This window comes from Marmota marmota, unplaced genomic scaffold, assembly GCF_001458135.2.
Source record: "Marmota marmota marmota unplaced genomic scaffold, marMar, whole genome shotgun sequence".
Taxonomy (NCBI): domain Eukaryota; kingdom Metazoa; phylum Chordata; class Mammalia; order Rodentia; family Sciuridae; genus Marmota; species Marmota marmota.
In genome coordinates, this window is record NW_026000026.1 from 35,485,296 (window position 1) to 35,509,801 (window position 24,506).

At 38.1% G+C, this 24,506-nt stretch overlaps 1 protein-coding gene across 4 annotated transcripts in view; it reads left to right on the forward strand.

Annotated features, from left to right (window-relative positions):
- The window catches only part of LOC107145623 (SLX4 interacting protein), a 196,093-nt gene that overhangs the window by 113,074 nt on the left and 58,513 nt on the right, over positions 1-24,506 (forward strand). For all 4 annotated transcript variants that reach the window (XM_048811316.1, XM_048811315.1, XM_048811317.1 and 1 more), the window contains 2 exons: positions 14,058-14,147; positions 18,887-19,007. In XM_048811316.1, coding sequence (XP_048667273.1) covers positions 14,058-14,147; positions 18,887-19,007 — 211 coding nt within the window. The remainder of the gene's footprint in view (positions 1-14,057; positions 14,148-18,886; positions 19,008-24,506) is intronic.

Genomic DNA, 24,506 nt, shown 5'->3' on the forward strand with positions numbered 1-24,506 from the left:
ATTAATTAGAATTAGATTCAGAATTCACACTAGCCTCATTACAGATGCTTGATAGCCACATGTGGCTTGAGGCTAAGGTCTCGAGCACTGCAGATATAGAACATCTCCACAGAAATTTTTTGGACAGTGCTAGTCAGTTTATCACCCTCATTGGTGGAGATAGTGAAATGAGAATGATGTGATTTAGTTGTCAACTCCTCTCAAATTATAGCTAACTACTATCTTTTAATAATGCACCCTGTTTTCTCTTTGAATTTAGTCGTAACAGTCTTTCTGCAAGGGCAGGCATTATTGTACCCATTTTACAGATCAGGGGATTGAGATTCAGAGAGGCTTAGAAACTTGGCTCAGGCATAAGGCCAGTAAAAGGGATAGCTGGTATACGTATACAAGCCTGTATGATTCTAAAGCCCATGCTTTGGATGTTAAAATGTCCCTTAGAAGATAAGTCCTCTGGCACTTGAGGTCAGTAAGTCCACATTTTTAGGGGTAGACTTAAGAAAGCCCCAAAACCCTAACCAAAGATGCATTGGTTGAAGTAGCTAATGGTTCTACTATAAACAAGTCTATGTGGTTTTATTACTCCTTTGAATGAGAGACCAGTGTTCTGTGGTAACACTGTGATTTTTTTTCAATTGTGCATTTTCATGGACTTTTTGTCAGTAGTTTGCTCCTCTGGATTGGGTGGTGAGCAAGCACATCACCTCCTGTCGCAGATCACTTCCTATCTGGAAAGTCCTGCTGGTCTAAAAGTTTTCTTTATATGGTATCAATGCCTGTCTCCTTATGGTCACTCTGCTTCACCTGATTGTCTATCCCTTAAGGCTGCAAAGCGCTAAACGGGATTGTTCCCCGCCCCCCTTTGAAGTCTTGTTAATATTATTTTATTCTGGCTGTCTATTTTCTTCCTTTTCAGTTTCTTTCTTCAGCTGATCCTTATGACATGATTTTAAGTATTACTGCAACCCTAGTCACTCTTGAATTCATGACAGTTTGTTTTAATTTGAACATTGAGAGTAACTGAGTACTAAATGCATAAAGCACAGCCATCCTGTCACTTAACACTGGCTCCTGATGTTAAGGCAGCCTAATATGAAATTAGCATGGTTGGTGGCCACAGCGTTATGGTGCCTACTCACAGTGCTACTCTTAACTATGACACCTCTGTGCTTGGGCTTAGTTTGGGGGACCCAAATGTTGCTTCTTACATATAACAAGGGCATGTCCTTATTAAAGCCCATCTAGTTACATTAGTCCCATCTCTCCAAGTCACAGAGATCCAAATCTAGTTTTCAGTACCCCATATATTCACTGTCCCATTCTGTATAGCATCATCCACCTATTTTGTGGACATGTTCACTATATCCTCATCCATGTTGATAAAGATGCAGAACAAGACTAGGACTAAAGAAAAGGCTCATTAGCATCTTCGTGCGTGATGTTATTGGGCCATTAGTGACTCCTGTGCTCATGGTTGTTCAACCGGCTATTAATCCACTTAGTTGCTGCTCTATCCACTCTTCTATTTTTTGGTTTTTATTCACTAGGACCCATTTGTTCATTAATAGATTCATTTTGTTAATATTTATTGAGTTTCTACTAAGTGCCTGTCCCTTTTAAATGTGCGATATGAAAGGAAAGGTATCAAAAATGACTCCAAGTTTTTTTTTTTTGTTTTTGTTTTTTGTAGTTGTAGATGAACAGCATGCCTTTATTTTGTTTGTTTATATTTATATGGTGCTAAGCAAGTGCTCACACATGCTAGGCAAGTGTTCTGCCACTGAGCTACAGCCCCAGCCCGACTCTAAGGTTTTTTTGTTTGTTTGTTTTTCACTTTTTTAAAATTGATTTTATTTTTTTAAATACACAACAGCAGAATGCATTATTATTATTATTACACATGAAGAGCACAATTTTTCATAACTTTGTATATAAAGTATGTTCACGCCAATTCATGTCTTTATACATGTACTTTGTTTTTTCTTTTTGCATTACAATTCTTATTACACATAAATGCCACAAATTTTCATATCTCTGTTTGTATATAAAGTATGTTGACACCCAGTTTGTGTCTTCCTACATGTACTTTGGATAATGATGTCTATCACATTCCACCATCCTTGTTAATCCCCTGCCCCCTCCTTTTCCCTTCCACCCCTGTTTCCTATCTAGAATTCATCTATTCCTCCCATGCTCCTCCTCCCTATCCCACTATGAGTCAGCCTCCTTATATCAGAGAAAACATTCGGCATTTGTTTTTTTGGGATTGGCTAGCTTCACTTAGCATTTTCTTCTCCAACTCCATCCATTTACCTGCAATGCCATGATTTTATTCTCTTTTATTGCTGAGTAAAATTCCATTGTGTATATATGCCACTTTTTTAATCCATTTATCCACTGAAGGGCACCGACTCCAAGGTTTTTGACTGAACAAATGGAAGAGTAGAGTTGCCATTTGCTAAGCCAGCTCAGCTAAACCTGATGTGAGCAGGTTTGAAAGTAAAACAGCAATAGTTTGGTTTGAACTTGTTAAGTTAGAAATGCCTATTTGACATTCAAGTAGAGATGCAAAGCCAGCAATGGAATATACGTATCTGGAGTTGAGGGAGGCCAGGCATATAGGGAAAAACATGACACCATCAGAGTGTGAACTACCCAGTGTCTGAAACCTCGAGACTTAAGAAAGTGTGGATAGATGCTAGGAGGTTCAAGGACTGGGCTTTGGGTTCTTCAGTATTTATAGGTTGGTGTGATAGGGACAGACCAACAAAGGAGACTGGAAAAGAGTGGCTAGTGAGGAGGGAAGAGAACCAGGAATGCTGACTTCTGATGTCCCATACACTTTGTCAGATGGTGCTGAGAGGTAAAATAACGTGAGGATCAAGAGCTGAGTTTGATGACATGCGTGTCACTGATAACATTGACAGAAGCTGTGTTAGCAGAGTTGAGCATGGACCAAAGGGTAGCATGGGAAATTTGGTCCATTTCCTGGGTGAGGTTTATATGTGACTTGTCAACCATTTTTTATCAGTCATGGCAGTTTAAGAACCCTTCAAAGAAGAAAATGTGGTGGTTTCTTCCTAATTACCTTTAATAATCTGCTAACAATTAAATATATTGTTGCAAAATGCCTCTTTTTTTCTTTTCTGAAAAGGACAATGCCAATTGCCCCTAGCTGGGTCCTCCGGGAAGCTCCTGTGCTTCTCCTCCCCATCATAGTGTGGAGCCATGCTGTGGTGCCCATCCACCCTGTGCCCAGACATGGAGTCCCATGAGCCAAGTGATCTGAACTCACTAAACAACTTAAGTGCAGTCATAAAATCTCCCTTTTGGGTTTGCAGCCCCCTTTCTTACCATTTCTGGCCTTGCCTTTCCATTTCTTCCTAAATCTTTACCTTGATCCAGAAAGTAAATCTTTTTTTCCTGTTGGATTTCCATCACCATCTCGATCATCCTAATTCAGAAGAAAGTTGTTTGGTTGTTTGAGGGTTGGTATTGAAACCTTGGCATGAGCTAGAGGTGAGTTTTTAAGATCCTCAGCAAGGTATGATTTTATCTCCTCATTGACCTCCACAGAGGTTATAAGCTGAACTGCTCCTCTTTTCTGTCAGGATTTGTAACAGTTATAAAAATATATCTTCTAATGTGAATTTTTAGAGAGTTTAAATTCAAACTACATTCTAAAGCTTATGTGTACATACACCAGATAGAATTATCAATAAAATTTGTGGGACTGGGCCTCCTGCTATTTACCAAATTCCATTTTCAGGTTACATAAACCATAATCCTAAAGATGCTCCTGACCAGCCTCTAAGTTGCTAGATATGGATGGCATTTGCGTTTGAGCCACTTCAGAGCCTCTCAAGTCAAGGTTCCTACAAACAAGTCCATAATAATTTCTAGCTGGTTACTTTTTTCCATTTCATATCTCTATTGCAGAAATATATAAGAGGAGCAATCATATCTTCACCTTGTCATCTTCACCAGTGTTCATTGGAGTCACTTACCTAGAGTCTTGGAGCCACCCAAGCACAGAACTAGAGTTTGAAGTTGGATCTGTCCTACCCCAACGCCATTGTGCCCCTCCTTGCCACACATCTTCCATATATGCAATTGGCCATTCCACTCAAGAAAGGCGTCGGCAGATTACATTTGAAAGAATAATTTACTGGAAATCATTAGGGAGGGTATTTTTAAAATGAGGTCAGTTCTTGTCTTTCAGAGGAAGCTATTGAGAGTCTATTCCTAACAAAATTGTTCATATAGTTATGGATTTTAGAGTCTATGATTCAACCTTGAATTCTACCCAGAGGGTCCAGTGGCAGATGTTAAATTTAAGCATCCCTTCATTGGCACCACTTAGGTTGACCTTTGCTTTATTCCCAGGAGCATGTTGCTTCCCTTGCCAGACTTCATCTGAGGAAACTATGAGCCACTCTGTTAGTACCCTAGGCAAAAACCAAACCCTCTTCGCAGGAGATCAGAGACAATTTACCCAAAGGACATTGGACTCTTAACTCTGTTTTCCTCTTTTTATAAACTGTCATCAAACCCATTTGTTCTGCCTTTCCCTCAGCTTGCTTTCTTTACGACTTGCTCTTTATCTTTGTAGAATCTTTCCCCAACAATAGTAATAAATCTGTTGTGAAAAAAAAAGTTCCTGGAAAGTTGCCCATCTCTGACCTAAAGTCAGAAGTCCCACCACAGACACCAAGCACGAGAGAGAAGCTCCCTCTCCTTCCATTTCCTTTGACCTCAGAGAGGTCACACCTTCCTCTACATCCCTTTCATCCAGAGATACTTGAGTTCAAAGAACTAGTCATCCGTTTGCAACTGAAGGAAGTTCCTTCTAATGAATCTGGGTTTACATCATCAACCATGGTTTTTTCCTGACATCTTGCTCCACCTGACTGATTGGAAGGTGAAAAAATAACCACTTGGCTTAGTGCAGTGGGCATCACTGACCATTTCTGTGCATAACTAAGGAAACCTTAGTTATAAACCATGAACTTGATTCTGTAGTTTCTTATTCTGTGGACAGAGCGAGAGAGGTAATCCCTCCTAGAGAGAGGTAATCCCTCCTAAAGAACAAGGCAGCTACTTAAGTAATTTTAATCATTGATATTTTCATTCATTTAACAAATACTCTTCATGACCCTCTGTGCGTCAGACCTAGTACTAGGTATGGACAACCTGAAGATAACAAAAGGCAGCTCCTCCCTGCAGGTTGCCTGGCAGGAGTGGAACAAATGTAGTTACCTGTTTATAGTCTGTGATAAGTTCCATAACAGGAGCATGAACAAAGTGCTTTTGCAGCACCAAAGAGCTTAATCCTACCTGAGGGAGTTGTGCAATGTTTTAGGGAAAAGAAGATTGTTGTTTTACAAGAGTTTTGCCTTAGACAACCCCACTAAGTGTGTCCATTTCCTAAGGTTCATACCATGATTTTTAGCCATGTGGCTGCCTTTTTTCCATCATTGGTTATCAAGACAAAATCATACCCATAGAGGTCAACATAGCAGGATGTGTGGATTTTACTGCTGTGCTTGCATGACCCATGGTGGACTGATTTCATGCTGTAAGATGTACACCTTCCTTTGACAGGAGAGGTGCTAGAGTCAATATGACTTAGTTGAGTCCTTTACAGGAGCACAGACCTTTGGTGGGCAGTAAAATCCAAGTACGTGGTAGCAAACCAAAACAGCCTGAGCACAGGATCTTAAAGTGGAAAGATTCTTGAAGGCAGTCTGCTTAGGTCCACTGGTTTTACACATAGGGAGACTGACACCCTGAGAAGAGAGGTATAACCCCTCCTAAACTGCGGCACCATCACAGTAAATTCTGTATTTGGATTTCCTCTGCCAAGCCATTCTCCATTTGTCATCAGACGGCTTTCTTCAAGCCTCCTTGTGTGCTGTGATCTGAAATTCAGGCTGTGTCTAATTCTGTTACTAAGATTATGGTGTGTTTCTTGTACCTGACCTGACAAGTACTGCCAGGTTGGCAAGGCACCACATCAAACAAAACCCAGCCATGATCACCAGGGATCTTCTAAAAGAGAGTACTCAAGTTTCTCCATGTTTCCAGAACACTGAGTGGTAATCGTTTCTGCCTCTCTGGGTTGTCAGGAAAATTAAATGCAATAATGTTCAGAAAGAGCTTGGCACATAATCTGGCACACAATTAATGCTCAATGAATCTTAATTATTGTTATTGTCAACTTGTTCACCATTAGTAAGTTCTTACATGTAGACTCAGGATATAATATATTCCATCAGAATGACTTTTCTTCCATCTCCTGACCTGAACATCTGTTAGATTATTGGACATGCCCACCAAAAGGTATGCTGATTTCTTTTCATGAATGTCAACTTCAGGTTTCTTGGACCAATATTTTACATAAGGAACAGACCAAGGGGGTTAAATTGACAACATATTTGCACTGGCTTTTCATTAGCTTTTGTTTTAATGTCAGGAGACCTCTCTTCTGACCCCAACAACTCTACCTTAACTTCAGCATGGTTTATTGCTGTCATCCTCTGCTGCATTTTTCCTTTCCCCTTCCCATCTTTCCTTTTCCCTGATAACCCCTCCCACCCTAGTCTCTCTGCAGTGGGACTTTGACTGTTCCATCACACTTTTTTTACATTATGGTACCCCACAGTGGCAGTTTAGTATCAGAGCTCTTGATTTGGTGCCTCCATTCAAGCGTGAAATCAAGCTGCCATGGAAGAGAGTGACCCCATTCAGAATGCTTGTTTTAGTCACTATATGTGAAGGAATGGGGTTCCATAGAGCAGACATGTCTGCCATTGCTCACCCTAGAGGGTGTAGGGGGCCAGTTCCAAATTAAAAGGAAGTGGATTCCAAGCTAGACAGCCTTAAATGTACATTTACATGGGATCTGTAAGTGTGTCTTTGGAGGCCTTCCTCAGCAGGAAAATTTCTTCCAAGAGATATATGGCAATGAACTTTGGAGTGCCACAGGTCTGGATTTCACTCCTGGTCATTCAGTCATTTGTCTGTGTAATCTTAACTAGTTGTTACATTTTTCAATTCTACTTTCCTATCTATAGAATGAGGTTACTAGTTTTTCTCCTTAATAGGCCAGTAGTAAGAATTAAATTGAACACTAAATTGAGAGCTCCCCAGCCCACCTGTCTCTGCCTTAGCATAAGGCCTAGAACATAGCTCTTCTGTAAGTGGTACTAGAAAACTGAGGGGTTTTTTCCCTTAAAAGTCACATTATTTAAAAAAAAATTTCATGCTGTAAGATGTACACAGTTTGCTTTAATGTGATAATATTCAATATTCAACCTTTTAATAAAATTGATACTCCAGAAAGGATATGGCCACATATTTCATGAAAAGCTTCAGGAGAAACATCTTTTTGGATTTAGTATCAAGAATTAAGCTGCCTCACACCAATTCCTTCTCATCTTACAGACTCTGATTGACCTTTCATTTTTTACCTTTGGCTGCTAGAAAACTCAGTGTCAACTGCTACAAAGACTTAGTCTTTGTACAGATTTGACATTGACTTCATTGTACATATTTATTCTTGTTTTTCTCACTTATATTTCCCATTTTTAATCTTTGCCTTGTTTCTTGAAGATACCTTCAAACCTTAATGTCACATGGGTATAAAATGCCTTTTTAAAAATTTATTTGTTCTTTTTAGATATATATGACAGTAGAATGTACTTTGACATATTATACATATGTGGAGTATAACTTACTCTAATTAGGATCCCATTCTTGTATTTGAACATGATGTGGAGTTTCACTGATCATGTATTCATATATGAACATAGGAAAGTTATGTCTGATTCATTCTAATGTCTTTCGTACTCCCATCGCCCCCCTTTATTCCTCTTTGTCTAATCCAATCAACTCCTCCCCACCTACCCACCCTTATTATGTGTTAGCATCCACATATAACATTTGACCTTTGTTTTTTTGGCATTGTATTTCACTTAGCATGACAGTCTCCAGTTCCATTGATTTACTGGCAAATGCCATAATTTCATTCTTCTTTAAGGTCAAGTAATATTCCTTTGTGTGTATATACTACATTTTCTTTATCCATTCATCTATTGAAGGGCACCTTAGTTCCATAGCTTAGCTATTGAGCTGCTATAGACATTGATGTGGCCATGTTACTTAGTATGCTGACTTTGAGTCCTTTGGGTAAAATTCCCATGTTAATTTGTGTTGCATTTCAGCAGGAGACCCATATGTACAGACCACCTGCAGCTGGCCCCACAGGTATAGTCAAAACTGCTCATGTATCTTGAGAGTCTCACCCTTGTTCTTCCTTCCCTTCATACCCAACCACATCCTCTCGTTTCTGTTCTTTTACTCTGTCCCTTCCTCTTCCTCTCAGGATCACCTTCTATTTTCTCTTGTTTGGGTTCTTGTAGTGGCTTTGAACTTATCTGCCTGGCTCTGGTGATTTTCCACTGCCTGAGAGAGCTCTCATGCACACCTGTCACCTAGGCTTCCTGCCCTGTTAGCCTCATTTGCTGACATTGTCCTATATTTCTGCAGTATGAGACTCTTTACCATTCCCAGCACATGCCAAGCCAGTTAGACCTCTTTCCCTGAGTGGTGCAGTTTTTCTGTCTCTGCAGCTTTCCCTGTCCCTTAGGACTTCACTGAGATATCATCTCTTCTTCCCTGGCCTCTCTCAGGCAGGGTCGTCTCTCTCAGCTACCTCTGGTTTTGGGGTGTGTGCCATGGTCTTTAGCTACAGTAGCCTGTTGCTGCCCCTCCTTTTTCAGGGCCTGGCGCCCCTATAAACTCAGAATGTGTTTAATGAATGAGTTAATAGAGAATGTGGGGATCTCTTCCATATCTCTCAGCCTCCAACCTGCTCTAAAACCACCACTGCATGTGAAGTACATTAACATTTTCACCTTTGTGTTATACATGATGTAAATTTAGAAGACTTGGAAATAGGGCAAGGTAGATTGCAGCACTGACATTCCTAGGAAGGACATAGGAAAAATAACCAGCATGCTTGGTTGGAAGTAAATTTACAATGAGATAATCCCAGGATCCTTGTATTCCAATTTTTCAAAATTTGAAAAATGACTGGTTGTCATTGGTGATAACATAGTTGTTGCCACTCCAGAATAAGGAGAGAGGAAGTTGCTACAATGCTTCAGTCTCCTGTGCTGATTAGGATGGGCTTGTTCCCAGAAAGGGCTTTAGAGTCCTCACTTTGCAGATAGGGAGGTAGGTGATTAGCCTGAAACTCAGAGCTAACTCATTCTGCCATTTGTTCATTTGTTCTTTCTTTTAAATAGAAGTATGTTCTGTGAGCTGCTACTGTGTTATTCACTAGGAATACAGACATGTGGATGGCATCCCCACTGTAGCTTACAGTCTTGCAAGGGAGGCCACTTCATGGACTAGTCATTTAATGCAGATATTCATAAGCACCTGAAGAAGGTGTTCAGTTCAAAGGAGATAGAGAAAAATTATTCAGAAAAGCTTCATGGAGCTAGCCATATTTCTACTTTGAGAATATCTAGACTTTTAGAATATATAGAAGGAGTCTACCAAGCATGGGGACATTAAGGCACATTCTAAGCAAAGGGTGAAAAATTCAGATGTCTGTTGAAGAGTAGTGGGAGTTAGTGGGGAGGTGGGAGCTTGACTTGTGCTCTGAGCTGCAGTAATAGTTGCTTTCACTGAGGATCAGACTTCTGTATGACAGATTGCCCTGATACTGACCTGGAAGGTTCATCTAGGACACCACTAGATGTGGCTCTAATTTTCAAAGTAGGAAATGATGTGAGCAGTGGAGAGAGAGAGAGGAGAAATAGGTTTTAGAATGCTTTAAAGATAAAATCAACAGACAAGATGTGGCGGCCAATCTGGAGGGCTAGGGAGAGGGGAATTAAGGGTGTCTCCCGGGCTGTGGCTGAAACCTCCAGGTGAAGTGGGAGTAGAAGCTAGACCAGATCCTGGCCTGTGGTTGCATAGTACAGCCAAGTGCATGGAACACAAAGCTGTTACTAGTAGCCTTTGGGCTGTCAGAGAGTTAACTTGGCCTGTGTAAAATGACCCACTCTGGCCTGGTTCACTGTGTTGCTTCTCTCAGAAAAGAGCTGGAGAGTTTATCTTCTGAGAGTAGAAATGCTCTCTTTCTAATTAAGGAGGAGGAGAAGCCGGGCTGTGGTAACAGTTTTCCCCCCTCTACTTCTATTGACTCATGGGAGATAAGAAGCAAAGCTTTGGGAGTAGGGAACTTTAGAGAGGGCAAGCTGGGCTCGGTGGTGTATGCCTGTAATCCCAGTGGCTCAGTAGGCTGAGACAGGAGGATTGCAAGTTCAAAGCCAGCCTCAGCAACAATGAAATGCTAAGCAGCTCTGTGAGACCCTGTCTCCAAATAAAATACAAAATGGGGCTGGAGATATGGCTCAGTGGCCAATTACCCCTGAAATCAATCCCCTGTACCCCCCCCCCATCCTCCCAAAAAGGGCAATACCTCTTATTACTGTGGGAGTTTGAGTGAACTCATGCTGTAGAACTCAGGACTGCTAGCTGCACAGGGAGAGCCCACTGTGGAGAGGGGATGCTTGCCTAGTGGTGGTGGTGAAGTCTTCCAAAAACCCAGGAAATATTGATCACTAGAGTAAGATTGAATGATTTATTTAAAAAGAGAGCCAAGCACACCTGTAATCCCAGTGGCTTGGGAGGCTTAAGCAGGAGGATCATGAGTTCAAAGCCAGCGCTCAGCAATTTAGCAAAGCACTAAGCAACTCGGTGAGACCCTGTCTCTAAATAAAATACTAAAAGTGGGGGAGGCTGGGGATGTGGCTCAGTGATCCAGTGCTCCTGAGTTCAAACCCTGGTATCCCCCTTCCCCCCAAAAAAAGAGAGACCAACATTTGCATTAGTCCATTTATAATCAAATTACACCAGGTTATTTGTGATCAAAGTCATGAAGCAGTGAGAAAAATACCAAATCAGACTATACTGTTTAATTCTTTTTAGAAGGTAACTATGATGCTATCAGTACAACTTATTTTCCAAGCCTCACTTTTTTTTCTCCAACTTTAAGAATTGTTTTTGTGCATGAGGTAGGAGCAGAGACCTCGATTTAAACAAGAATCAGGTACAGGTACAGACAAGATCAGCTATGTGAAACCCTAATAAAATGTGTGTGAGGCACATCTTATTGCTCTGGAGGGACTTTTATCTTTTATTCCATAATCACTAGAACCTCAGTGGGCCCATGATAGAATTCAGAGTTTCAGTGAATGCAAATGGGTTAAAAAGTTATCTTTATTTTGACCAAGTTCTAGTAAATATAGGTTTCCTCTTATTATGAATGTGGAATGGAAAACACAATGGTATTAACAACATTTATCATCATTAGAAATTACAGCTCTTTTCATATTATACTTGTTGTAGAAATCTCAATGTAACACTTATGCTCTTTACTACTTTCAAGTTTAGAGTAGCCACTAAATCCAGACCCAGGTCCTACAACATGTATAAACATTACTGAATCACAAATTTGTGTTACAAATTTTGGTAACTGTAAGTGTAATTGGTTTTCTTTTTAACCCTATGTATTATGTTTCCTGCATTTAAAAAACATTCTGAGCAAGTTTCATCTACTTCACAGTTGTCTAAAGAGGTCCATGGCACATAAAAAGTTAATGTCCCCTGGCTAAGATCATGTAGTTGTGGCTTGTGACCTCCACCTGGTGGCAGCATACTCCTTAAAGGTTAAATCTGTCTGTAATCAATGGTTGAGGAGAAATTTTATCTGTGCACTTGAGTATGATTTTCAAACATTTTTGACCAAATTAAGAAATAGGCTTTCCATCATAACTCCATACACAAATACTTAGGTTTCATAAAATAATCCTCAACCTTACCATATGACAAATCGTTATTTTTTATTGCATTCTAATATTCTATTCAGTTCTCTTTCGTTAAAATAAAACAGAGGTTGCAAGACACTAAACTGTGCAGTTCAGTGGGCCACAGTACTGTTCAGTATCTTAAGAGACCAAATACCCCATTTTCAGCATCACAATACCTATATTTTAAATAACTGCCATCAAATACAGATGCACTTTACACCTGTTTAAAAATTTGTTAAAAATATAAATTACATACAGTGAAAGGAACTGATTTTAAGTGTACACCTAAGATGGACTATCAAGACAAAGAATATTCTCATCACCAAAGTTCCTTTGTGCAATTTCTAAGCCAGTTCCTCTCTGAACAGTCATCGTTCCCATGGCTTTGATCTTACGTTGGTTTTGCTGTGTAGAATTTTATATAAATGTAATTACACAATATGTATTCTTTTGCTTAATGCAGTATTTTAAAGATGAATCCATGTTGAAGGTATCAATAGTTTGGTGAGCAGCATTCCATTGTGTCAATACCAAAGTGTTTATTTTGTTGATAGGCTTTTAGGCTGTCTTTAGTTTTAGTTATCATGTGTTAAAAACCTCCATGACCATTTGCCTTTGTATCTTTGTATGCACATAAGCTTCTTGTCCCTTGGATAAATACCTGGGGTGGAATTGTTGATTTAGTCAGTTAATAAATATAAATTTAGCTACAGGAAACTGCAAATGATTTGCCAAACTGGCTGAACAATTTATGTTTCCACTAGCAATGTGTAAGAGTTTGGGTTGCTCTATGTCCTTCCCAACATTTGGTTTTGTGCCAGTATTTTTAACTTTAGTCATTCTGATGAGTGCTATAGGTGTCTCTCTTGGTGGTTTTAATTTGCCTTTGCTGGGTAATTAATACTGTTCAATTCTTTTTTCAGGTACTTATTACCATTCATTTATCTTATTTATGAAGTATCTTTTCAGGCTTGAGATACTCATTTTTTTTAATATTAATGTGTAGGACTTCTTTACATGTTTTGGATACCAGTTTTTATGTCAGATATATGTATATATCAATACATTTTTTCTAGTGTGAGGCTTACATACTCATTTTCACTAATTTTTTTATGAGCACAGGCTTTTAATTTGACAGTGTCCAATTTAACAGTTTTTCTTTCAATATTTAGTGCTTTTTAGATCCTAATTCCATGGAACTATAGTACAGAATTAAGGGGAGGAAGCTGTTTAGCCAGAAAAGTGCAAAAATGACTTTGCCCTGTGGTTTGTAAACCAAACCTCTAGGTATCTTAGACATGCCCAGCCTACGGCCTTGGTTGTCTATTCCTTTTCAGATTAATTTGTTCACAATTACCTTGTGACTCTCAGAAATTACTCACAAGGGGCAAGGACTTAAAAGGCTCCAACTTTTCATGGGACCTATAGGTGTGCCATCCAGGACAAAGCAGTAGCCACATGCGGTGATTTTAATTAAGTTGAAATTCAGCTTTTCAATCCTAACAGCCACATTGTGAGCGCCCACTAGCCACATATGGCTACTGGCTATGCTGATGAACAGTGCAGATAGAGAATTTCTTTTTTCCCAAAAGTGCTATATAGTACTAGTTAGTGGAATTAGAGGCCAGGCTTACATAGTTTATAGCATGTTTTAATGAAACAGTCTTTAATTTTGATAATTGACGTCAACTACCTACTTTCTTTCTTTCCTTTTCATTCTTCCACTTTTCTGTTTCTATCCTAAGATGTCTGTCCCAGCCAATCCTTTATGTCTCTTCTTTCCTAGTAGAAGGAAGAATTCCCCGGCCTTGCACAGAATCATTCTTTCCTGAAGCCTACCTAGTACTAACCTATTTAACTTCCTCAATGTTTGATAGTCTGCCAACTAACACTGGGCATCCCCTTTCAGGGTGTGGTCCAAAGATAGGTATTTTGTCATATCTGTCCTGACCAACCTTGTAGTTCTTTGTAGCATTTCCACTATAAATTTTAAACTGAAGAAAAAATAATAGGTTATGACCTATGGCCCTGTCCCATATTAAGATTTCTGTCCATTAGTTTACTTGGTTACCATTTCATAATGAGCAACCACATAGGAATTTGTGAGATTCTCTTTCATTGTTGGTCATGAGCTGCACAGACATTGACTTTGCCATTAATGTCTTTCAGTGTGGGAATTTTGCTGTACTGGTGGATCTTCATATATCGCCACAAGGTTCAAACAAAGATACCAGCTGGTTTTCTGAACAGAAGAAAGAGGTATAGCAACATTTTTATTATTTAAATGCAATTATCCCTAAGTAACTCCAGCTACTAGAAGAGATATCAGCTCTCTTCAACTTTCATTTTCATTTGTGAGGGGAAAAAAAAAGTTGAGCAGTGTTTAACACTTAAAAAAAAATAATGCTTGGATCCTCATTAACAGAAACATACATAGTTAGCTTTTCCCTACCTTCAGAAGTCCATACACTTCATGTGCTATTCTTATTATTTTAATTTGTCTTTTGCAGTATTGGAGATCAAACCCAGGGCCTTGTGCTTACACTCTATATGAGCTGTATCCCCATTCTTAATTCTATTATTTAAACCAAAAATTGTACACCTCTTTGTTTTGGGGAGAAGAGTTCTCTATATTAAAAAAAAAAATAAGAGGAGAAAGGGGAGGAAGAGGATGAGGAAATGGAGTTGGTAAAAGGAGGAAGAAGAGGAAAAGGAGAAGGGGAAACTATTCCAGATGATTGGGAACCTGCAATAGGCATGGTGGTTAACTCAAGGCTGGTCTTTCACACTCATCTTAAACCCCATCTTTTATCTTCTACCAGCCTTTCATTGTCTTGAGCTTTTCACAAGGGAGGAGATATTTCTCCCTTCTCTCCTGTTGGTCAGTCAGTAAAGCAAATAGTCAAGTATGGACATGTAATTGACCCTGAAACAACACATGTTCAAACTGCACAGGTCTACTTCATGTGGAATTTACTTTTGGAGATTTATGACAGTTTAAAAAAACTATCAGACAAACTCTGTAGCCTTGGAATATTGAAAAAAATTAAGAAAAAGTTGTGTCATGAACACATGAAATAAATGTAAGACAATAGTCTATTTTATTATTTACCACCATAAAATATATACAAATCTATTATAAAAAGTTAAGTTTTAGCAGAGGTCAAACACACAAATACAGACCATACCTGGCACCATTTGCAGTTGAGAGAGATGAAAGCAGTTGTAAAAGTGCAGTTTTAATTCACAACTGTACAAGGTTAACTGTGGTGCGTTCTGTGCTATTGCATCTCACAAACTGCCATTCCAGTGAGTACAGGTATTATATCTGCTGAGAATACTGTGTGAGGTGGTGGTCTCCACATGAACAATTTGTTTTTCTAATAAATTGCCTGTCCCTAATACGAAGTGATTTCCTGGGGTTTTCCAGAATTTTTCACCACGTATAATACATACACTGTATAAAATTTGTGTTGACTGTTTTATGTCATTGTGAAGCTTCCAGTCACTAGTAGGTTATTAGTAATTAAATTTGGGGAAGTTGGAAGTTATACTCAAATTTCCACCTGAGCAGAGGATAGTATCCTAATCCTGTTTGTTATCAGGAATCCACTATATGATGTTTGACCTCTTCATGCTTCAGCCTCCTCATCTGCAAATGAAGAGGTTTGACCAGACACTGCCTAAGTCACCTCTCTGTTCTAACTTACTGTAGGGTCCTCCCCCTCCATGTTCCTATGGTGGAGGGTTAGAAGGTGCATTTAGTTATCACATACTTTGCTTCCTTCTCCAGACCTTTGCTTACCAAAGAGCAGAGGTAGTGACTTTAATATAATTTTCAAAGTACCATTGTACTTTGTTTTTTCCATGATATTCATTTGTCAATTTTTAGAGCTAGAAATAAAAGTAAGTTTTATTAAAAGGCAATATTATATGAAAAAACTGGTAATAGTTGCTTAAAATTTAAAAAAGTTTTCCTTTCATAACTGTTTTAGCCAACTTTAAGAAATCACTAAAGCTTTCCCTCCTCCAAAATTATAGGATTATACATTTTCAGTCAAAGGATAATACCATCAGGACTTTGCTGTCATTTGCAAAGGATATATGGTGATCTAAAGATGTGAGAAGAAAGGTACAAGGTTCAGTAGGATGAAATTTATCATTCAGATAATTAATTAACCATGGACTGTCCTCTTCAAAACTTAATATCGAGCAGGCCAACATTTACTGCCACCCACCTTCACATAATTCCAAGCTTTAGCTTACTAGCAGTCTACATGATTTAACATGTGAAGTAAAATTCTTTAATTGTTAAAAAATTAATTTCCCTAAAGTGACTAATACTTCACCTAAAGGGACTTTAACTGGAAAGCTTCTGGCTTAATTAATAAAATAGTGTCCTAGATTCCACTATTCCAGGCCCAGATTTTCCTGCATTCTCTCTCAGCTTTACCTCTTTGGCCTTAGACCTTTCATGTTGATACTTAATCATTTTTTGCCCACGAGATAGTTGATATGGAATGTTTCAAAGCCAGGGGTATGTGAGTCACCTCCCAGGCCAAGTGTGAGGTTTCTTCAAGGTGCCACATGCAGGTGCATTGCTCCAACTAGTACCTAGTTCAGGGCAGCCAAGCATGACTTTGCAAAGTTGTGCAGTGCACAACAGGACCTGCAGAGCAATGCTGCAGTGGCAGCTGCAAGGGAGATCATGCCAGCAAGCTGAGCTTTTCTCTCACATCAAAGTACATGTCTGACTGCTGCTACTTTTAAGTTGTACCTTTATAACACATGTTCACCAACATTAAAATTGCTTCTGGATAATTTGTGTGTTTAAGAAAGGAGAAGAGCTAATTGACGAATCATGACTTTGCCCTATTAGTGCTTTCATCATTTTTATCATTAGACTATCTCACAGTTGGGATTTCATGGGCAACCAGTTTGAGTGCATTTAACAGCTACTTTCTACAGTGAAAGTCTAAGAAAAGAAGTTTAATTATATGTATTAAACATATATTTATTTTGAGTCCAGCACAAGTAGTCTTTGTACCCAAACAGTCAAACTAAAACACTTCCATTTGTAAACTCGAGGAAGCAAATGTAAAGCCCCTAGAGAAGCCTTATGTTTCTCCTGGTTCCTTATTGATTTTAACTTGGTCTTTTCTTCTGCCCCTAAAATGTCATATTGTTGGCAGTTTTTCTTTTCATGCATTGTTCTGATTCAGCAGAGAATGCTTCTGTAAGTGCAGCATGGTCAGTTAACTAGGTATTGTGACCACATTGCACACGGTTGTCCTTCCATTTGTGAAACCTGATTCACAAAGGACAGCTTTGGAACTATAAGGAGAAACTTTATGTGTATAGGCCTATGCTCTATTTTTTCATACTATTTTTAGTTCTAGCCTTATAGGGTATTTATGGCCAAATTTTAACAATCCTTGTTTCCATGTATGTCTTTCACATATTTTCTAGCTCAGTCATAGTTGAACCCTGCATGTGAAGTAAAATTCTTTAATTGTTAAAACAACAGTACAAGGCAAGGCTGCTTTTCTGTTGTGTGAACAATGCCAAAACACTCAACTGTAAATGGATATCTCTCTATCCACAAAGCACTGCATCTTTGGGCTGCTAAATAAAAAGCAGGAGAGAGGAGACCAGTGTTTGTATTTTATCTAGAAACTTCTATTTGTTAGTTAAGTCAAGGGTTTTATATACTGTCTAAAGGATATAGGCATTTGCAATAAAGGAAAAGTTTTGCTATGGTTGCTTTTCAGAGCAGCTTGAAATTTGTTAATGTTTTTAATTTATGAAGATTCTCAGAGATGGCATTGTAAGAAACCAGTGAAACAGGTTTGAGGTAACCTCTGCAACTCTGAGCCTGCTGTAGCGTCTTTGGGAATTGAACCAGGATTTATCAGTACTTAGGCATCATTTTTATGTATAGTTTTCCTCTCTTTCCCTGCACTACAGTACATTATCCTAGTAGTGCAGGACTACACTGAATGTCTTCCAATATACAAACCAATAGCTAGAAATTGGGTTGTGTTTATGGCATGCTGAAATTTAATTAAATTCCTCTGTTATTGTTACTTACTAAATTTAATGTACTTTATAGAAATAAGAGAAGTTAAATTATTTTCATCAATAGATAAATATTGTACAGTTTAACAAAAGCAAATGGTTATATGTGATATTAGTAGCATGAATATGGAAGAAAATCAAATTACTATTTCCAGTTCTGTTTAATCCAGTGCTCAACTAACTCTCTTCAGTAGATTTCTAAACTTGAAGCCAGAACCTAATGAATAAGGTGTTTACATTAAAAAAAAATTGAAATGAGTTTGAAAACAGGAAACTTTTCTATGTTAAAGTCACTGTTTCTGGCTCTTCCCAAATATGTTAGAATATCTGGGAATGCTATGCTTATAGATATAACTGTAGTGTGGTAGAACCATGGTGGCTGCCTCCTATTGCCTGAGCTGTGGTCTGGGACTCTATGACTTTTGCACCAACAATATGTGAATATGTTCTTACTCCTGACTCCTTCCCTGTCTACACTCTCCTGCCTGGCCACAGTGGGCATGTCCCTGGGGCCCTTGTTGCCAGCAGTATTGGCTCCATTGTTTCTTCTATTCATCATTAATAACTGACTGATATTTATTTGAAAGCATACTTCATCTCACCAATTTTATCACCACATCACCCTGATTTTTAAACTGAAGTAATAAGCCTTTTTGTCTTTGTTTTTGATTTGTGAAATTGAAGCAGAGAGAAATAAGTAATTTTTGAGATTATAAACCAGGATTATGGTTTTAAACAAACTTTGGTAGCATGTTTAAGTCTGCAATAATATCCACCACTCCTATAACATTTCTTTCAATATTCATAGCTAAATTAAAAAGCAAGCAGAAGGAAATGTTCAGCATTTTAATGTGTATATTGTTAGCTTTTTTGCATTGCATTAAATTAGAAAATTATATCCAATTTTTTATTTATCTTAGGAAGTCTGTTTGCTGTTAAAAGAAACCATTCTTTCAAGAGTTAAGGAGTACTTGGAAGTTCATAAACAGCACAGGCCATCAAATACAGAATTCACAAGATCCAGTCCCTTGTCCTTAAAAGGTAGGCACAGAGCACTTTGATTTGGGATAAAGAAAATAAAATTTTTGCTTTGTAGAGACGGCAATTATATTTGACTCTGACAGTCATGTTAGTATAATGATACATTTGAAAAGTATGTTGTAATGAAGATACTTTTGTTTGGGTAAAGAAAATTAACCAAAAAGCCCTCAAGGACTTTTAATGGTAGGCAAAATATATAAAAATAGCAAATAAAACATTCCTAAGGAAACAAAATTTTTAAAGTTTTTTTTTTGACAAGTAATCTTGCAAATGGATTTACATTAATACTGACTTAAATTTATCCAGAGCTTAATGCTTTTTTAAAAATGTTTTTATATATGTCACCCAATTTCAAAGGTTCTCAAATGGGCAGTCCCCAGAGGACATTTGGTAATGTCTGTAGTTTCAGCTGTCATAACTGGAAGAGGTGGGGTGCTATTAGCATGTAAAGGGTAGAGGCCAGGAATGACACTATACATTCTACAATGCACAGGCAGCCCTAGACTAAAGAAGGAATTATCAGCCCCAAAACATGAACGGCACCAAAGGTGAGTTCTCGGTCATATGTCCTATTAGCAGTAATATCTTTTGAGTTACAAGTGGAAAACGCTCAGAGACTATAAAACTATAAACAGCTTGTCCAAGTAAAATATCCTATCATTTACTTAGCATCATCACCGCCCAACCCCCTCCCTCCAGTGCTTGGCCCGCCTGATACACAGATGCCATGACATGAATGAATTCGAGGGTGATCAGTGGTAGAACCTGAACCCACACTCTCTCTTCTGACTTCCATCCCAGAGTTCTTCCTTCTCTGTCAATGTTGGATTTCTAATTTTTTTTTTTTTACTTTAAGTCATATTTCATACCATTCTTTCTCATGCAAATGCGGTCAGTCTAGCTTAGTTCTCAGAGGATAGTGCCTGGACTGCTGTGAGCCAACTAAGCTAATATAATACCTCTTTAGGACAAACATGTTAAATACTCTCTCTGAAGGCTTTCTTGATCCAAGGTGTTTTGCCCCAGTGTAGAGGACAAGTAGGTGGGCAGATTAACGTTACCCAAACTGAAACCCTTAAATGGGATTTTCATTCCAAACAGTGTTGAATTGAATAATGCTGTCTGGTTTGTCACTTAGCAGTAGTGTAAGTCTTGAGAAAAGCATAAGAGTTTTCATGCTTTGTACCCCAGCAGACCTGGTTGGTCTCACTTTCTAAATCATCAAAAGGGAGAGGAATAGAGCAAGATTTCAAGACCTCCATCTCTGGTATTAGAAATACTATATATAGTTGGCTTAGTCATTACCGATTCTCAACCAGCCCTTCCCTTGTATTCTTTGAGTGCTGAGTCAAAGTTAAACACTCAGTTTCTCAGCCTCTCTCACAGATAGGGATCACAGTTCTTGCCCCCAAGAGAAAATGAGAGCCTTTCTTGAGCTCATGTAGGGAAGATGTTTGTTTATTTTTAAACAAAAAAGTAATCTTACCATGTACACAATTTTGAAACCTATCTTTCCCATCTAATATAAAAGTCATTTTATATATATATCACTATTTTAAAGCTTTTAATTTTTTGATAAAATATACTTAACATAAAATTTACTATTTTAACCATTTTTTAAAATTTTAATTTGTTATATGACAACAGAATGCATTACAATTCCTATTACACATACAGAGTACAATTTTTCATATCTGTGGTTGTGCACAAAGTAGAGTCACATCCTTTGTGTCTTCATACATGTACTTAGGATAATGATGACCATCGCATTCCACCATCTTTCCTATTCGCTTTCCCTTCTCCTCCTTCCCCTTTTCCCCTTTGCCCTGTCTAATAGAGTTTATTTAATCCTCCCATTCCCCACCCCCCACCCATAGCATATTATGAATCAGCATCCTTAAATCAGAGGAATCATTCGGCATTTGTTTTGGGGGGATTGACTTACTTCACTTAGCATTATATTCTCCAGCTCCATCCACATTTTCTTTATCCATTTATCTACTGAGGGGCATTTGGGTTGGTTCCACAGTTTAGCTATTGTGAATTGTGCTGCTATGAACATCGATGTGGATGTGTCCCTGTAGTATGCTTCTTTTAAGTTCTTTGGGAATAGACTGAGGAGTGGAATAGCTGGGTCAAATGGTGGTTCCATTCCCAGTAGTCTAAGAATTCTCCATACTGCTTTCCAGATTAGTTGCACCAGTTTGTAATCCCACCAGCAAGGTATGAGTGTGCCTTTTTCCCCACATCCTCACCAACACTTATTGTTATTTGTATTCTTAATAGCTGCCATTCTGACTAAAATGAGATGAAATCTTAGAGTAGTTTTGATTTGCATTTCTCTAATTGCTAGAGATGTTGAACATTTTTTTCATATGTTTGTTGTTTGGTTGTATATCTTCTTCTGAGAAGTGTCTGTTCAGTTCCTTGGCCCATTTATTGATTGGGTTATTTGGTTGTTTGGTGTTAAGATTTTTGAGTTCTTTATATATTCTAAAGATTAGTGCTCTATCTGATATATGAGTGGTCAAAATTTGCTCTCAAGATGAAGGCTCTCTATTCACCTCATTGATTGTTTCTTTTGCTGAGAAGAAGTTTTTTAGCTTGAATTTATTGATTCTTGGTTTTAATTCTTACACTATAGGAGTCTTATTAAGGAAGTTGGGTCCTACTCCAACATGATGGGGATTTAGGCCTACTTTTCTTCTAATAGATGCAGTGTCTCTGGTTTAGTTCCACTTTAAGTTGAGTTTTGTTCATGGTGAGAGATAGGGGTTTAATTTATTTTGTTGCATATGGATTTCCAGTTTCTCAGCACCTTTTGTTGAAGAGGCTATCTTTTCTCCAATATACGTTTTTGGCACCTTTTTCAAATATAAGATAACTGTAATTATATGGGTTAGTCTCTGTGTCCTCTATTCTGTACCATTGATCTACAAGTCTATTTTGGTGCTAATACAGTGCTGGTTTTGTTACTATTGCTCTGTAGTATAGTTTAAGATGGTATAGTGATGTCACCTGCTGCACTCTTCTTGCTAAGGATTGCTTTAGCTATTCTGGGTCTCTTATTTTTCCAGATGAATTTCATGACTTCTTTTTCTATTTCTATGAGAAATGTCATTGGGATTTTGATTGGAATTGCATTAAATCTGTACAGTGCTTTTGGTAGTATGGTCATTTTGACAATATTAATTCTGCCTACCCAGGAACTAGGAAGATCTTTCCATCTTCTAAGGTCTTCTTTAATTCTTTCTTTAGCATTCTGTAGTTTTCATTGTAGAGGTCTTTCACATCTTTTGTTAGATTGATTCCCAAATATTTTTTTGATGCTATTGTAAATGGGTTAGTTTTCCTTGTTTTCTTTTCAGAGGATTTGTCATAGAAATGCCTTTGATTTATAGGTGTTGATTTTGTATCCTGCTACTTTGCTAAATTCATTTACTAATTCTAGAAGTTTTCTGGTGGAATTTTTTGGTGTACACTTTGGTAGCAGTAAATACTTTGAACATTGTTGTGCAATCATCTGTCATCACCATTACCCATCTCCAGAACTTTTTCATCATCCCACACTGAAATTTTGATGCTCATTAAATAGCAATTTTCCATTTTCCCCTCCCCCTGCCTCTAGTAACAACCATTCTGCTTTCTGGATCCATGAATTTGACTAGTCTAGGTACCTCACATAGGTGGAATCACAATATTTGATCTTTTTTTTGTTGTTGTTTTGTCTAGCTTATTCTACTTAGCATGTTTTCAAAGTTCATACTGTAGCATTTATCAGGATTTCATTTCTTTTAAAGCTGAATAGTATTTCATTATAATATATTCAGTGTATACCACATTTTGTTCATTTGGATTATTTACACTTTTTGGCTGTTGTGGATGCTGCTACAAATATTGTTGTACAGATGATATTTTCAAGTCCCTGAATTCAGTTCTTTTGGATATATACCTACAAGTGGTATTGCTGGATCATATGCTAATCCTGGTTATCTTTTTTTAAGGTATTGCCATATTTTTTTCATAATAACCATACCATTTTACATTCCCACCAGCAATACATGAGCTTCCACTTTCTCTACATCCCTGCCTGAACTTATATTCAGTTGGTTTGATAATAACCATTCTAATCTGTTTGAAACAATACCTGATTGTGGTTTTGATTGACATTTCCTTAACAATTAGTAATGTTATCATCTTATATGTTGACAATCGTGTACTCATTGGTCATTAAGTATATCTTCCTTGGAGAAATGTCTATTTATGTCCTTTGTTCATTTTTTTTTTAAAGAGTGGTGTATGTGGTGCTGAGGATCGAACCCAGGCTGCACGCATGCCAGGCGAGCATGCTACCACTTGAGCCACATCCCCAGCCCCCTTTGTTCATTTTCAGTAGGATTGTTTTGTTTTTGTGTTGTTGTTTCTTATAGGAATTATTTTTTATGTGTATTAATTTTGTTATTAGATATATGATTAGCACATATTTTTTTTTCCATTCTGTGGTTTGTTTTTTGAGTCTCTTGACAATGTAGTTGTACACACATGTTTTTAATTTTGATACAGCCAGTTCATTTATTTCTTCATTTGTTGATGATATATCTAAGAAACTGTTGCTGACTCCAGTGTCACAAAGCTTTCCCTTTATTTTTTCTTCTAAAAATATAAGAAATTCTATAGAATTTAACTTAGGTATTTGATCATTTTGAGTTAATTTTTGTATATCATTTCAGGTAAGAGCCCAGCTTCATTATTTTGTATGTGGATATCCAGTCTTCCTAGCACATGGCTGAAAAGATTGTCCTTTCCCCATGGAATGGTCTTGGTACTCTTGTTGAAAATCATCTGGCTATATATGTGATGATTTATTCCTGGGATTTCTGCTCTATTCCACTTCTATGTCTGTCTTTATGCCAGTTCTACACTGCCTGGATACTGTAACTTTGTAGTAAGTTTCAAAATCCCAGAGCATGAGTCTTCCAATTTTGTTAATTCTTCTAAAGGGACTATTCCACAACTGTGTGTGTGCGTGTGTGTTTTCCTGGGGAATTTAGCCTTCTGGCACTCTATCACTGAACTGAATTCCTGGAACTTTTTATTTTGAGACAGGGTCTTGCTAAATTGCCCAGGTATGCTATGGCACCTAGCCCACATAGCCATTTTAAGTGACTACATAGCATTCCATTAAATGCCTATACTATTAATTTATTGATGAATTTTTTAGATTGCATCAATATTTGTACTATTATAAAGAATAGTCCATGGAGGACGGGGAAGATGGCGGCGAGGGGAGTGCATTACCCCCGTGTGCTGCTTCACTGTGTGGGAGTATGACAAGTCAGGACGGCTAAAGGATATCTTGTTAGGAATTTCCAGCAATAGTGGGGTGCTCCGGAACCTGGAGGAAGGATTTCCATCGCACGAGGATCGGCTACGGGGACTCAAACGCGAGAGGTTTGTCGCACGGAGGGTAACTGCTTATTCAGCAAATCGCCCCGCGGC